Source organism: Tinamus guttatus, unplaced genomic scaffold (assembly GCF_059628265.1).
Source record: "Tinamus guttatus ecotype Peru unplaced genomic scaffold, ASM5962826v1 Tinamus_guttatus_pri_ptg000307l, whole genome shotgun sequence".
NCBI classification, from domain to species: Eukaryota; Metazoa; Chordata; class Aves; order Tinamiformes; family Tinamidae; genus Tinamus; species Tinamus guttatus.
In genome coordinates this window covers 99677-114882 of record NW_028288841.1, presented here as the reverse complement: position 1 = coordinate 114882, position 15206 = coordinate 99677, and the positions used below count along the sequence as shown (strand labels likewise).

The 15206-nt window shown below is 45.8% G+C and overlaps 1 protein-coding gene across 2 annotated transcripts in view; it reads right to left on the bottom strand.

Moving 5' to 3' along the window:
• CHCHD6 (coiled-coil-helix-coiled-coil-helix domain containing 6) overlaps nt 1-15206 on the bottom strand; it is a 98819-nt gene that overhangs the window by 42899 nt on the left and 40714 nt on the right. For both annotated transcript variants that reach the window (XM_088528182.1, XM_088528183.1), the window contains one exon: nt 1166-1236. In XM_088528182.1, coding sequence (XP_088384308.1) covers nt 1166-1236 — 71 coding nt within the window. The remainder of the gene's footprint in view (nt 1-1165; nt 1237-15206) is intronic.

The following is a 15206-nucleotide window of genomic DNA, read 5'->3' as shown; positions in this document are numbered from 1 at the left end:
GGGTAGTCCCAACAACTGACCACAAAACTACAGAAGCAAATGCAGAGAAGACTGAAATGGTTGAAGACTGTCAAAGATTGATGTCCTGTAAATTTTTGAAATTTTATTGAAAACAGACTAATAGTACGGAAAACTGTATGAAAACGCACACAATGTGGCAGCTGCGTTTTGCTTTGGCTTCTTTAGCAACTTACTGCTTGACTGTCCAAACAAAAAATGTGAAATTACAGCAGGTTATACGATGCTTTGACAGCCAGACATAATTTTAAGTAAAGACAGAACAATACAATACACAACCCCACTAACATATTCATTACTATTATATTATCTATTTATGCAATTAAGTACCATACAGCCTGGACCAAATCCAACTGGACTACATATGTTGCTACTCCAGTTTACTGCATGTTGGCCAACTGTTTACCCAACAGAGATGTGTGTGCTTCTCCTAACTGTGTAATTGCTTTGGACTCATTAATATTAAAGAATTATAGAAAATATTTTTTCTTGGACAGCTGTTAGTGCATGTGGAACAATAAGCTATATAACACAACTAGTAAATACAAGTGGCATTTAGATACTAAATATGCTGATGTTAAAAAAAAAAAAAAAAAAAAAAAAAATGACCAACACTAAAGGTCCTCTAATTATACCAAATTGAGGAAAAAGGTCAGAAAAATCATTTCACCCATTCTAGGAAAACATTTATTATAATTACACAGAAAAGATCTATGCTATTTACCCTTTTCCTCCCCAATCAATGGAAACCTTAAAAGTGATTTTTTTAAAAGTGATTTTTTCATACTCGTATGCCCTAGCCCGGTGCTTCAGTGTGTGAGCCAATATACTGGACCAATATTTGAAGAAATTAACCATGTTGCACTGCCATTTTCCTGGAATCCTGGAAACCATTCTCGCATGCATCTGCATTCTCTAGCCCACACCATCCCACGTGTTTCCCCTTGCCAAATCTAACAACTTTATCCTCAATTCGGTCAAGGGGAGCACAGGCAGAGGGAGGAGGCTCCTTTACAACTGCTCAGTCCCCTTAACTACCTGGCACGAGGCGGTTTCGCGCTCCACGCGAGGGAATATCCCGAGGCTACACACAGAGCACTCGGGAGCACAAGCAGAGCTGCTGGAAAGGACAAAAAAGGCTTCTCACTTGATGGACTTCTCTGCGCCCGTGGCTGCCTCGTGGTACTGCGCCGACGTGAGCCTGTAGATCTCGGCGTTCTGCAAGAGAGAAGGCAGCGCTCAGCTCCGGCCGTGCCCCGCACACGACTCGTAACGATCCCCGCCAACAAACAGCAAATTCAGCTCAAAACACATCCAAAAAGACAAAACTGAAGAGTTTATTTACTTTTTAATAGATTGCATCAAGGCCACAACGTGCCCTACGTTATATACTTCACCTCCACGAAGGGAAAGCAGGGAGAAAAGGTCGCTAAGAGCCAACTATCAGCTTTGATTATTTTGATATTTGTTCCGTGGAACCACAAGAGCGAGGTGTTTCCAGCAGTAAGTTATTTTGAAGAGCTGTTTTTGTTTGTGTTGGGGAGTTTTATTTTAATTGCTGTGCAGAATCTTGAGAGTCACTGAAGCACAAGTATCAAAACTGGCTGCTAGCACTGGAAAATTCATTTTACATCTCACTGCTTTTACTTACGTTACTTATTCCTTAAAAGAAAATTATGCAGCATGTTTCCCTTTTAACAATAGAGAAAGGCATATCAGATATCAGTTAAGGCACTGCCAAAGAGAGTCTGGAGTGTCTGGCTTCAGGGCTAGAGAGGGTTGCATTAAATCCTCCGGAGCTCGGACAGAAAGAGGGTCAGTGCTCAGCCCTTCCCATGGAGTGGGACACACAATTCCCCTCTCATGGAGCGGGACACACAATTCCCCTCCCCTGCTCAACCTGCAGTCCCGTCAAGCACGACCGGCTCCAGGGACCCAGAGCTCCTTCATTGCAAGGTCTCGTGTCACTAAGTGCTGATAAAGCTGATTTAAGCAAAGCCTCCGGACTTTACACGAGAAAAAAAAAGCTGCAGTTGCCTCTTTCAAAGCTCATCTGCAAGGCCCTCAGGCTGGAAAAGCACCTGCAAAAAATATGCAATCATCTATCATACAAAAAAGGTGACACAGCGGTATCAAAAGAGAGGACAGCTATTCATTCAGGGCCAGTTCTAGCTGCTATCTTGCCTCTCCCCAGCCTTGGTCATTTTCTGCAGAACACCATTCTTGCCTTTCTTCGTTTATTTTCCCATGAATGCAGCTGTGGTCCTGCCCATGATGAGACTACACGTCCCGCTCGGTGGCTGCAAAGAGGAAGCGACAGATATAACTCGAGGTCTATTAGTGGTTTTGCCACTTGTGCAATCCTGGGCAAGTCACTATTTTCCATCTGCGAGCTAGGGATAACAGCTGCCGGTATCACACACGTTGTGTGAAGCTGAGCTAATTGGGAGGTTTATTATGGTTTTCAAAGCCCAGACTTCAAGGTGCTGTACTTCAGCATTTTCTCTCTGGTGCCTCAATTTATGTCATACACCAAAAAAGCCACAGAAGACACTCTGCTTTTCTAAACTTTGACCTAAGAGACAGGCTTAAACTGACAAAACGCGGATGAATAACCACTTCAAAACACATTTTACCAACAAATTGTCGTTAATGTTTTCATTTACTTACTTGTTTCATAATGGTCAAACTTCTATGCTATTAAACCCATTTTATTCCTTTCTCTAATGAAAAGTTCAGCTTCTAATGGAGCTTTTTTCTGTCATGTAAACAGACCTCATGACTTTCAGCTCCCTGCTGTTACTTATTCACACATGAAACCACAAGACCTGTGCTCCATTAATTAAATTTGCCATTAAAAATTAAATAACATGAATAAGTAGGTGTAAGCGTTATCTCCATGGGTTTCTTAAATCTCACCGTTTCTCCAATTACTTCCCAAGCAATTTTCATATTTCATACTGTCTGATTTCTCAGAGGGACAGGATTTGAGAGATCAAAATGAGAGAAAGTGGGAAAGAGCGAAAGCAAAGCAGTAAAATTAAACATTTTTCAGGCAATAGGAAGTGGCCCCGTCAGATACTGTTAGCCTGCAGCACTTTGCAGTGAAACAGCAGCAGGAGAAGAAAACAGGAACAAATATGTTGTACGTGAGACCCAGCATGAGGCTGGCATTTAACCCCCTAAAGAAAGGAAAAACAGAGCCAACAGATTCATTAGCTGGTTTCTCTGTTGGTTGAGGTGGTTGTGGTAGGACCTGGTCTAGTTTATGAGAGACTGTTCAACCCCCCAATACCAGGGACGGCCCCAGCTCCAACATCAGCCACAAACATGGCCAGAAATAGCCAGGAAGGGAAGCAGAATGCAAAGGCTGCGGCTCCTAAAGCGGATGAAAAGCATGAAATGTGGGCAAGAGAAAACCTGAACGCAGAGGCCAAAACCTCAGCAAGGGAGAGGGAAAGGAGCAGGGTGCGAGGCCTCAAAGAAACCACAAGGTACAGAGCAGAAAGCGAAGATCAAGGAGGGGCTCAGAAAATGTTCAGCTTAAAAATATAAATTGCTCAGTTTTAGAAACAGAAAGGAAACGTCTTGGCACGCGATCCAGTTGTCCCTCTTGTTTTTAAGTCAAGCCCTTCTTTCATCGCTCTTCACTCCTCCCAAACAACAAAATCTAAAACGTCAAAGCAGCAATATTTCCAAAGCCATGAATGAGTATTTTCAAGGTTCCCTGAAGCAAGAAAAAGAAAAATAATAGAGTTTTACCATTTAAACCTGAGTTGGCTCAACAAGCAGGCTTGTTAAACAGGTTTTCTTTGGCCTCTGGGCCTCTTCTTACCTTGGGAAAGCAGCACTTGCTTTTGACCTAAACAAGAGCTAAACAGGTAGCAGACAAGGACGGGCCCTTCCGCGCGAGCGCGGCCGTGGCAGGTCCTGTGGTTTGGGGCTTTCACTTGGGGAGAGCAAATTTCCAAGCTGCCTCATCTATACAGAGCTAGCTGCAAAGCTGCTTCATTTCAATATTAACCTCTTGCTCTGACGGCTCAGGATATTCCAAGAGCCTCCAAAAATTCAGGACTTGCAAGTGATGAACCAAGCAAAAACCCATGCATGTCCTGCCAGGGTCTTCAGTAGGGTCTTCACCTAAAGGCTACTCAGCTGGACCAGGACGTGGCATTTGGGTTTAAAACAAAGACTGATCTGCCCCAAACCTTCCTAAAGTACCTGAACTTTATCCTGCAATATTCAATCACACAGCCAAACACAGAACATTCAACATAAAAATTACAACGTGTCAATGTTGCTTTTAATTCACTCTCACAATATTTGATGCTTGAGATAAAAATGAGAGTACACAAAGGAAAAAGTGGAACATGAGACCTCAGCTATTACTAAAAAAAGCTCCTGGCAATCTTAGTTGCAGAAATAAGTTTAAAAATGTGACCAAAGGACACCATAAGGACTCAAATAACAAGAGACAAAGAAAGAATGAATGAAGCACCTAAAATGTTTCACTCCTCTCAATAAAGCTGAGCCTTAGGGGAGCCAACTTCAGAACATCAGAGGTTTGTCATATGGGGACAGCGCTCTCCACAGAGGACAAAACTAAACAAAGAAACATTCATTTGAAGGATTTTCCCCTGCTATTAAATGATGGTTCATAGCAAATAATAAAAACCCAAGAAACTATAAAAATACATAACTAAAGCTGGAAGACCAACAGAACCACCTTCCTTGACCCTGTTGTTTTTACAGGGCATTTGATGCTTGCTCCCCATTCTTCCCCAGTAAAGACAGGACTGAAAATTCTCGCTCCGAAGCTAACCATTTTTAAAGCTACTTTTGGGGCCATTTTAATTCATTGCTTCCCTTTGCTGCAACCACACACGCAAGCTCCTAGATGCATTGCTACAACTCTCTGCACTGCTCAGGTCCTTTCCAAACGAGATGGCAAAGAAAGCAAGAAAACCACATAGCAAAGAAAGGAGTTCTCAGGGCTCTTTCAGGAGGGAATGTAATTGAAGCATAAGAGAAATTGCTGCCAGCTCATTCTCACATTGACATTAAACCACATTCCTTACAACTTCAGCGAAACACGGACTACTTGCAGCAACATGTAAAACAGACACAGAGCAACGTGAGCAAGAGGAACTAGAAATTAATCAAATTTTAGGCAAAACTCTTCACAGACATTAAGCAGCAGCAGCAAAAAGCTGTCATGGGAACAGAGATTTCTCCATCAGGTTAAGACTGGGTCAATAGATCAAAAGGTATTTGGATTTGAAGAAAAAAAAAAAAAAATCACCGCAACTATCTTGAGATATCTGGACACCTCAGAGTACAGGAGCTTGTCAGCGGCCACAGTGCTCAAAGATACAAAGAGGATTAAGGGCTGCTGAAACGCTGCAGCCTAGATGAGCGCTAGCGATACCCCTGCGAACGGAGCGGGCCGGGGGCCTTGACGAGCGCTGCGGACGGCGGCGGGGACGAGACGGTGCCACCTGCACCGCGTCCCCTCGATGTCCTCACCCGAGCGCGGCCGGGCCGCACTACAGGGGGAAACTTGGGCACCTGGAGCGGGAAACACCGCGAAGCCAGGCAAGAAGAGAGGAGGAGAGGCAGAAGCTACTGCTCCTCCGTTAAACGTCAACTGGACGATGCTCCCATTGCTGTTTTCCGCTGATTGGGAAGTGGGGAAATAAGGCTGCCCGTGATGCTGACGCCCTGCGGGACACCCGCTGCTCGCGCTCCACGCACAGAAAGCTACGGAAAAGGTCCCGGTTGGGAGGCTGCGGGAACCGCACCGGCTCGTGCTCCTGCCTCCGGAACGCTCCGGCTCCAGGGACTTTGCTGGTTCACACGCACGGCAAGTCGGGTCATTAGTTCTGATCTCTCACAAGCCTCATGCAAATGGCTCCTAACAGCTCTGAAAAATCACCCCATCTCCTCGCACCCCTCCCATGCGCGCAGAGGCAGATGAGCTGAACCAATTTTTACACTGGGTGACTCTTTGGAACTGTTAAAAATCAACCCACATAATCAATCACTTTGTCAACTTTGGTCCAAAACAGGGAGTTGGGGAATTTCAGGACACAACGCAAGAGCAACCTCTCCATCAGCCGAGAGCCCTCCCGAGTTCCTGCTCGGCCTCCTTGTTGGAATCAGCTTCTATTTGGCTAAAAGATATTGCTACTGTTTTCTCATTCCCACCAAATGCATAAAAGCCGATTAACAAGAAAGAGATGTGCATATCATGGGGAGCCCCGAAGCCAGGGGTTAAACTGCTTTTATGGGAATTCTAATGTTTTCTCTTAAAAGGTAACAGAAGGAAGCTGCAAGCAACTACAAACAAGTTGCTGATAGGGAAAAAAATATTTTTATCCAAAGCCAACACCTAAACACAGCTCTGCTGTTCACTGTTCATATGTGGGTTCATCCACTCTTCCCACTGGGGCCAATAATAAAAAGAGAGCATCGAATTTGTGTCATCCTATTCTTTCCTTTGGCAAAAGCCGATGAGATTGTAAACTTTGGATTAAGAATCGGAAAAGCCAGAAAAAGAGCATCATCCCTAGGAACAACATGGGAAAGTTAAAGCAGGCACGGGCCAAAGTACATTCTTGTTTGAACAGATCTTTTCAGACCTGCAATATTACGCAGGGTTGAAAGCAGGATATTAATGCTGAAGCACATCTCGACAGCTTTGCATAGCTAAAATCCCACAAAATACCGACCTCTGCACAACTTCTGGGAGGTGAATGAGGGGAAGAGGACCACGGCTGGGTTTGCCCTGGGGGTAACAAGCTGGGCACAAAAGGGCTGCCCTACCTGCCTGAAACCGCACACGGAATCCAACACGGCTGTAGCCCAAGGCTTCCTCGGAGCAGCTCCCAGCTCCAGATACTCCATGTGCTTAGGAAAGGGGCTGCGATCGTGGATCAAGACTGCACTCCAGAGTCAGAGCGTCTCTGGGAAGGCACCTGGAAGGAGTCCAGTTAAAACTACAATATGGATCTTACGCTCTTGGGTGCGAAGGAGCCACACGTGTCCCACAGGAGGAGGATATCAGAAACTCTGACAGGAGCCTCACTGAAAGTGTGAAAACCCTCATGTTATTTTTGAGCCAGAAAAACAGCCAACGACAAAGAAGGAGGGGCCAAAAAAGAAAAGCAGCACACTATTTATACAAGGTTGCTTTAAAGCAGACCGTGCTGAGAAGCTGTAGTAAAACAAAAGCACTTCTTTAAATACAAATGCTGGACAGTAAAGTCACCTTCAAACAGAAGGGCCACAAAGCTCCGGCGGGAGCCCCAGGCTTCCTGGCAAAGACAAACCCGGCAGCGCAGAGGCCCAGATGAAGGATTACACTGCAGAAGGCTCTGCCTGCGTCCCCCCTCACCGAGGGTTTCACAGGGGAGCTCGAGGTCCGGGGTGAGGAACTCACAGATCGATTACACCAACAAGGGCAGGGAAACGGGGACCGCGATTAAACACCCAGGCCGCTCAGCACCAGCTTTTGGGAAGCCCAAGCGGCAGCGGGAATGTGGGGACACGATGGAGCTGCGGCCTCCCTGCTTGTCCCATCCGCGGATCCGCCACGAGACCCGGAGACACCGACGGGCGCAGGGAGGAGCAGCGCGACGGCAGCGGCAACGGCAGGGCCTCTCCATAGCGGGGAGCCAAGGACGGCGCTGCGGGGAGGCCAGGGGGAATGCCCAACAGGAGGGATTCTGGAGCAGAACATGCAGGGGATCGGAGAGCACTGGGGAAAAAAAAATGCATCACATCCATGCCCTTCATGGAAAGGGGGAATTGCAAGGGAGAGAGTCACTGTAAGACAGGAAAAACAAACAAACACAAAGCAGAAGTAAACCGAAGCCTGCAACTTCCACCCCGTCCCAAGGTTTTTCCTCTAACCCCAATCGCAAGTTATTCTCCATGTGCAGTTCCCAGTAAATCAAGCTTTGCTAAATAACCCCGACATACGCAGGGCTGAGAACCAGCCAACAAGCGATGATGAGATGTCCCCGAAATGATTAAGGAAACCGCAGACATCTCTCGGGTTACGCCGCCGCCTGTTGTACTCTCCCCTTCGCGCATATGCGGCGCTGCGAGCGCCGTGCCGAAACCCTCTGATATTCAAAGACTCATTTGGTTGACAAGGAGCCTGTGGATTCGCGGACAGATTGTCACACAAACTGTCAGGTTTTTAGAGAGACTATCAGACCTCTCTTTGCCTACGTTATGGAGCACATCAAAGACACAGAAGATGAACCAGACGCAGCCTGCTCGGATCTGACAGAATGGTGGGAGTACATATTCCGAGCGCCGCACCGCGGGCTGGGGGAGGGAGCTCTAATGTGAATAATCAGGGGCTGAAAGTTCCAGAAATGTGACAGTTTTTGGCAGCTACTCTCATCTTTGCATTTATTTATCTGTGAGAGAAACTGCCATACTAGAGGCAAACTTGGGAGAAGAAGAAAAATCATATCAGCAGCAATTTATTTTGCCACCGTACTTTTTCTTTATTATTATTAAACCCAGGGCATTTTTCTGGAGATGTTTGTATTTCCAGTCAGCGTTCCCTCCCTGCGCTTGCGGCTGCTTTTCCCATTTCCTCCCGTGGCAGAGTTTGGTTTAATGACCACGGCCACCAAGGCTGCGGTGACTTTGCAGGTCACGGTGCCCGGGGACGGGAGAGACAAATCCAGGCTCCGCGCTGCCTCCGGGTGCTCGGGAGCTCGTTACTCAAAACTTCCAACCTAAGCCATGGGTAATCAGCCCCCCTGAAGGCATAAGCCAGACCAGGACAACCGAGCACTGAAGAAACGACAATAAATACATATATATTAACCTGAAACATTAGGGTCTCATTTTTAAAATGGAGATAATGTGCACTTATCTTTCAGTGACTAGAAATTTCAGTTAATAAATATCTGGAAAAAAATCCCCAGCTCAACAGCTCAGAAGTAGCCTTAAAAGATAATTTGATGTCATTCTCCTTTATTAATAACACTTAGATAACCATCGTAGACCAAGATTCTATTTGTTTTCACAACTGACAAAGTTATTAAGTTAATTCTACTACCAAATGCTGATTATTACTGAGAAATTAAAGTGCAAAATGAAACACCAATAAGAAGAAAATGAATTAATTCAGACTGCATTGCCCTCACCACATAGCCTCTGTCTCCCTTGCAAGGCAGCAGCTATTCCCAGGAAAAGAACCTCAGTATCTTTTCATATTTATTTTTTTCCCATTCAAAATGAATTGAAATTCTCCACACAGTAAAGAGAAAATAAATACGATATTTATCCTAAGATAAAAAAGTCAAGGAGGACAAAGGGAGAGAGAAGGTAAAAAGGATGAGAAAGAAATCGGAAGATACTTGTAAGCAATTTCCTTTCCATCATTTGACAGTCTCACTCTCTGCTTTTAGTGATCTTCTTTCACACAGGCTTTATAGAGTAGCTTTGTTTCTTCTGAGGAGGACAAGGCACTCAAGATGCATCTTTGTTGCTGGCAAAGAGCTTGTAAAGTCTCTAAACAGAAACCAGGCACAGCAGCAGGACCGTGAACCACCAGTGAGGCATTTTCACAGCACAGTTATTGAGAAGCAAGTGTATTTGTATATTATAGATATATAAAAAATAATAATTATATATATATTTTAAAAAAAACACTAGCAGGCATTGCAGGCAGCCACACAAGTGTTCCCCTTCTATTCTCTGGCCCAAACTGTCCTCAACTGGGGTACACAACACCTCATGCAGCCTTGAAGGCTCTCCGGGCCCTACCAACTTAACATTATAATTTCATTATAAAATCCAAGAGGAGGAGGAGAGGGAACAAACCACCTTCTCACTTTTGGCCCATTACAACATATCAGGAAGTGATGGCAGAAAATCCGTGTAAATCCTTGCAGGGAGGGTTTCTCTAGGGAAGCGCAGCACGTGCACGGTGCATCCTTGGCAGAAGCCAAATCTCCTCCCAGAATTTCATCTCTGGGCATCACCTCTAACAGAGCTGCCAAGCAAACAGCCAGAGCTTGTCTACAGGACTAAACGAAGAAGCAATAAACGTAGGCTTAAAACTCCTAAAAGAAATACAGCTGCTTCTATGAAAATACTGCCTGCGGTGGGGGGCTGCTGTAGCTAATAGACTGTGTGACAAGAAAGGTTTAAGAGTGTTTTAACCAGCCTACTTAGCCCTCTTGAACAATCATTTTTTCACCTATGTGTACTGGAAAAGACCATGAAAACCTCCCAGCCCTTCAGCTGGGGACTGCTGAGCTCAGAAATCAGATAATGGGAACACAAACAAGGAGATGCAATCATAATTTTGCTGGGGATGACACGAAAAATATATATTTTAACACTGCAGAACTGCAACAAAATCCTCTCTCAGTAGGACAAACTTATAACCTCATCCTGTCCCATTTTCAACTTACAAGGACAAACTCTTTATTCCTCACTGGGCTGCTCTCTACCTATCACAGGAGCTGACAGCAAGGATGCAATTTTGTTGTTGTTGCTCTTGCTGCAACAAACTCCTGCATCCAAATGAAGGAAGAGTTATCCTCTCCACGGCACACAAATTAATGACCAGCCATCAGCAAGGAAGGGCTTCTTTGTTGCTCCTAACAGAGGCTGCATCTGAAGGAATGACCTAAAGGGGAGAGGTCTCATACCACTCTTAATCCCCTGAACTGCCAAAGGTGATTTTGGTAGGCAACTGTGTTATGAGAACTGAGGTTAAAAATAATAATGACTCGAGAGAGCAGCTGAAGGCTCCCAGCTCGTTTACGTGTTGAGGCAGGCACACAAGGGAGAGGTTTTGCACACCCAGATGGGATCCCTCCCTTTCAAAGAACTATGGTCCAGCCAACTTGGGGCTCGCGACACGTCAGGACAAACGGGATGATTTCTGTCATGCCCAGTGCATCATAAGACGTCTCTAGGGGGAAAGAAATGCAGCGCTCCTGGAGTGACCCAGACACACAAGCTCACAGCAAACTTGTGAGCTTTAAATTACATAAAAGCAAAAGTGTGGTTCTTTATTCAGAGCAGTGAGGGAAGGATGGAGAGACAAATTTAAGCCTTTCCTCTTGTGAAAAGACCTGAAGCGCAGTAATCGAGAAGGAAAAGCTAGTTCTGCTCTTAAACTATCCTAGTTATTACAAGTCTTCTGGAATCAGAGGCTTAGATTTCATCTCATTGCCTGCACTCCCTTCTCCCATCTCCTGCTCCGCAAGGATGGCCACAGAGTAGGTGGCCAGGCTGCTGCCCCTGGCTCTGGGGCCTCATGTACGTGCAAGTCCATATGTGTCTATACATACACACCTTCAGATACGCTGCATTCGTGTGCGTAACGCAGGACAAAATGCTCTTCTCAGCATTTACCAGGGTTGGACTCCGCAGAAGGCAGCCATGTCTGGGGCACAAGGTGCATGTTTATCATTCTCATTAAAAAAGAAAAAAGCCTGCAAAACAGATTAGTCATTTTGTGTTTACTTGTAATGGGCCTAGGCTGAACGGGCAAGTCGTGTCATCTTGATGAGAGTCAAGGCGTTCAATGGGAAACCAAGATTAGGATCAGCACAACGTGCAGCCAAACAACCAGCTAACCTGGAACAACCAAGCAAGCAAAGGGACCATCACACACAATCCTGGGATCAGGAGGTTTTGCCACAGGTGAAACAAGAATCATTTGCAGGGGTTTAGGACCTCACACCGGACCTGGTGGTACAGGTATATTTGAAAACATTAGATGTGTTATTTACAAGCTGCTTCTGAGTCATTCTACTCTCTTGGGATACTGCAATATATGTTCAAGAAATTGGAATAGTGTTTATTTATATGTTCCTATAAAATGACTGGTGGATGGGGAAAAGCCTTCAGAGGTAGCCCTAGGCTGTCTTGAAACACTTATTTACCACACCCTCAGTAAACTACTTCTATTAGAAAAACACACGCACACACACAAGCATTCCAGCCACTGGAAAGGCAGAGCAGCCGCTTCATGAAGTTTGGTCCCCAAAGTCCTTAATTTCAGCTCAAATTTGAGAAGTTCTGTGAAGCCAGCCCAATTTACCGAGTCATTCCAAGCCATATTTTTTTCATAAAACCAACACCTGTGTTCTGTAAGGACAGAGCTAAAACTCTAAGGACCTTCTAACTATGCCTAGACCTTGGTTCTATTTTTAAGTCACAAGGTTGACCCTTTTTTCCATCCAAATGTGGAGGGCTGAAACGGAAAGCTCAGACTCCCAAAGGCAGAGAGAGGTCTTAGCAAAGCGGAGCCCGCGCACACGTGGAAGTTCTGTCTCCCTCCAACGACCTGCAAGATCTGCAGTCCCCCAAGACGAGCACAAGTTTCCATCAACCAAATCCCTGCAGACCCAGACTCCAGCCTAAGGTCTGGAACATATTTAATCGATTCCCTCTGCTAACTCTCTACAGTTTCATAAAATAGCCAATACTGCAATAACAGGGCCCAAAATTAATTGTACGCTGGTCAGCCAATTACATGGAAATAACAGGCTGATGCCAAACTACAACATCACTGCAGTAAATGGAGTAGAGGCTGCATGTGCACGAGTGCACTGCACTCCGCTGGAAAAAACGGCGCTGCTTTTACTGGGAACAGCACTACCTGCATAGACACACATTTATAAATACCACTCTGTTTACCAACAAACATACGAAGAGCACAAAAAGGGAGAAAGCAAGTCTGAACTCTCAGGCTATCAGAAAATAACCGAATGAAAGAAACTGGGATGAATTTAAGAGGAGGAAGAGGGTAAAGTCAGAAGTATTAGTTAAAAGAAGAAGCGTTCAAAAGAAATAGAAGCACCCCTCACTTTGCTGTCTTTGGACTGGACAAACATTCTGGTTTTCTGCTCTAAGAGACAGACAGGATCACACACTAAGTCTTCTTGTTCTGCCTTTAACAAGTCTTCGTAGTGATACACTGATGAGACCAGATACCAGATTGCTATCTAAATTCAGCTGCTAAATTCAGTGTTAAGACTCTAAGTTCAAACCACACATTGCCACATTTATTTCACAAGTCGAGCCTGGGGATGGATTCCTCCAAGATGTAGCAGCCCATAAGCATCATTTCCTTCCCCCCTCCGAAAAGGTACTCGAAATGCCAGGAAAACAAAATCCCGGGAAAGGCTCTGCCTGTTCGCCCTTCGGCACGCGCACCGCAAACCATCCCCGCGCGAAGCGAGCGGACCCGGGGGACGCAGACACTTGGTGGCTGTTTGCATAGAAACTCCCTGTAATTGGAGTAACGCAGTGCCCATCAGTCAGCAGCACCAAGAGGGACCACGCGTGCTGCAGAGCCAGCACGTTTTATTTACTCTATTATAAACATTCTTTGAGTTCATCAAATTACCAATTAATTTACCTGGTCCCGGAAAGCTGGGGTAGTGGGATATATTAACTACTCAACTTCACAAGCTCTCAGCAAAACAACCATTAAATGCGTGTATGAGCACATGGAACTGAAATTTAGTCTGCAAAGCGGCCAGTGGCAGCAACGTGGGAACAGCTCCCTGCAGGGCAGGCGCTTCCCAGAAAGCCTGGAAAAGCTGCCTCCTCCGGATGCTGCTCCCATGGATGCTAACGCAGAGAAGAAATTAGGGAAACAGGATTCCTTCCTCCTTCCCCACCCCAGCGTGGCACTCGACATCTGTGAACAGCTGAAAGGAGGAAGGGGACGGGAGGTCAGAGCTGTTCAGATAACCATTTTGGGTTTGTTCCTTTTTCATTTTGATCCTGTTCACAAATTTAGCTCTGGCAGGGTGCAGAACTGGAGCTTTCGCGTTGCACGAGACTCCCCGGTGCTTGGACGGGACCGGCCGCACGGAGCCGCCGGGACGTATCTGCATGATTAGGGGGAGGCTTATCGGGCTGGTGCAGAAAACTGCACTGGAGATTATTCTTCTTGTGCTCAGAAGATTAAATCAGCAGTTCGATGAACTGGGTGCTTCATTATGCTGCTCCACTGGCCTGAAAGGCGAGCTGCTTCTTTGGATCTTAGCTGCTATAGATCGACACAAAGCGATGCAGCTTCCGCGGGAAGAAGGGTCTGGAGCAGCAGGGGGAAAGAGGAGAGAATCCAGCGGATTAGGTGCGGGAAAAGGATTGAAATATTGTAAGGCCTAGTAACAAAGACCGGGACAAAGAATACTTCTGGAAGGAAAACACATTTTTTAAGCACAGAAGTTCATTTCAGGTTGTCCTTCCTTAGAGTATCCAAGTGCTCTATGGAGCAGTAAGTTAGTGAGTGGTGGCAAACAGCACAGCGGCCACCTGCACAGCGCCAGCGCCCACAGCCGCAGACGCTACAGGCGTTTTACTGGGAAGGAAACGGTGTCACTGACACATCCACCAAAGCTTTAGCTCCCAGCGAGCGGGCACAGGGCTCGGTCCAAGACTAACACCTCATTCCAAAGGGAGCCGGGTCGGGACAGAGCCCCTCGGCTCTCGTGGACACCCGGCCACCCAAACCAGGGCATTGGCTTGTTCTTCTCCAATGAAAGTCACTTGCAGCCTTTGCCGAGGGGCATCACTTTGTTCAACCTCACAGACCATGCTGAAAACGTACCACAAAGACCCAACGAGAACGTAATATTTTACAATTTTTTTCCAGCCTGCTTTTACTTCCTCTGGTAAGTTTTTGCTGAGATGGTTACTGCTCAAAAGCACAGAGGTGGCGAGGGACTCAAATGCAGGGGTGACCTTGGTGCTTCACAAGTGGGAGACTGCTCCAGGAACAAGGATCAAGACCAATAAGAATAACAAACAAAAATAAGTTCGCCTTTCTCCCATTCTTTACACATCCTAAATGCTTTACAAACACCAATTAAATGGAAGGTGCAAGGGCAAAAAGAGATTAATTTAAACAAACCAAACAAGGTGAATGCCACACACAAAATTACAAGATTTGGGAAGCTAAGCAGAGAAAAAGGTGCAGTCAATCTTATTAATAAAAAATGGTATTTGTTTAATGCATTCCTTTCCCACTTGCAGAAATACACCACGGCTTATGAATACCTGTTCCGCTCCTCACTGTTCTGAACAACTACAAGCAGAAAACGTTGCATATTAATGTACCCACCGCTCACCGGAGTCCGCGGCCGCCTAATAAAAGATAACGTGGGAGCTGGAGCTTAGGA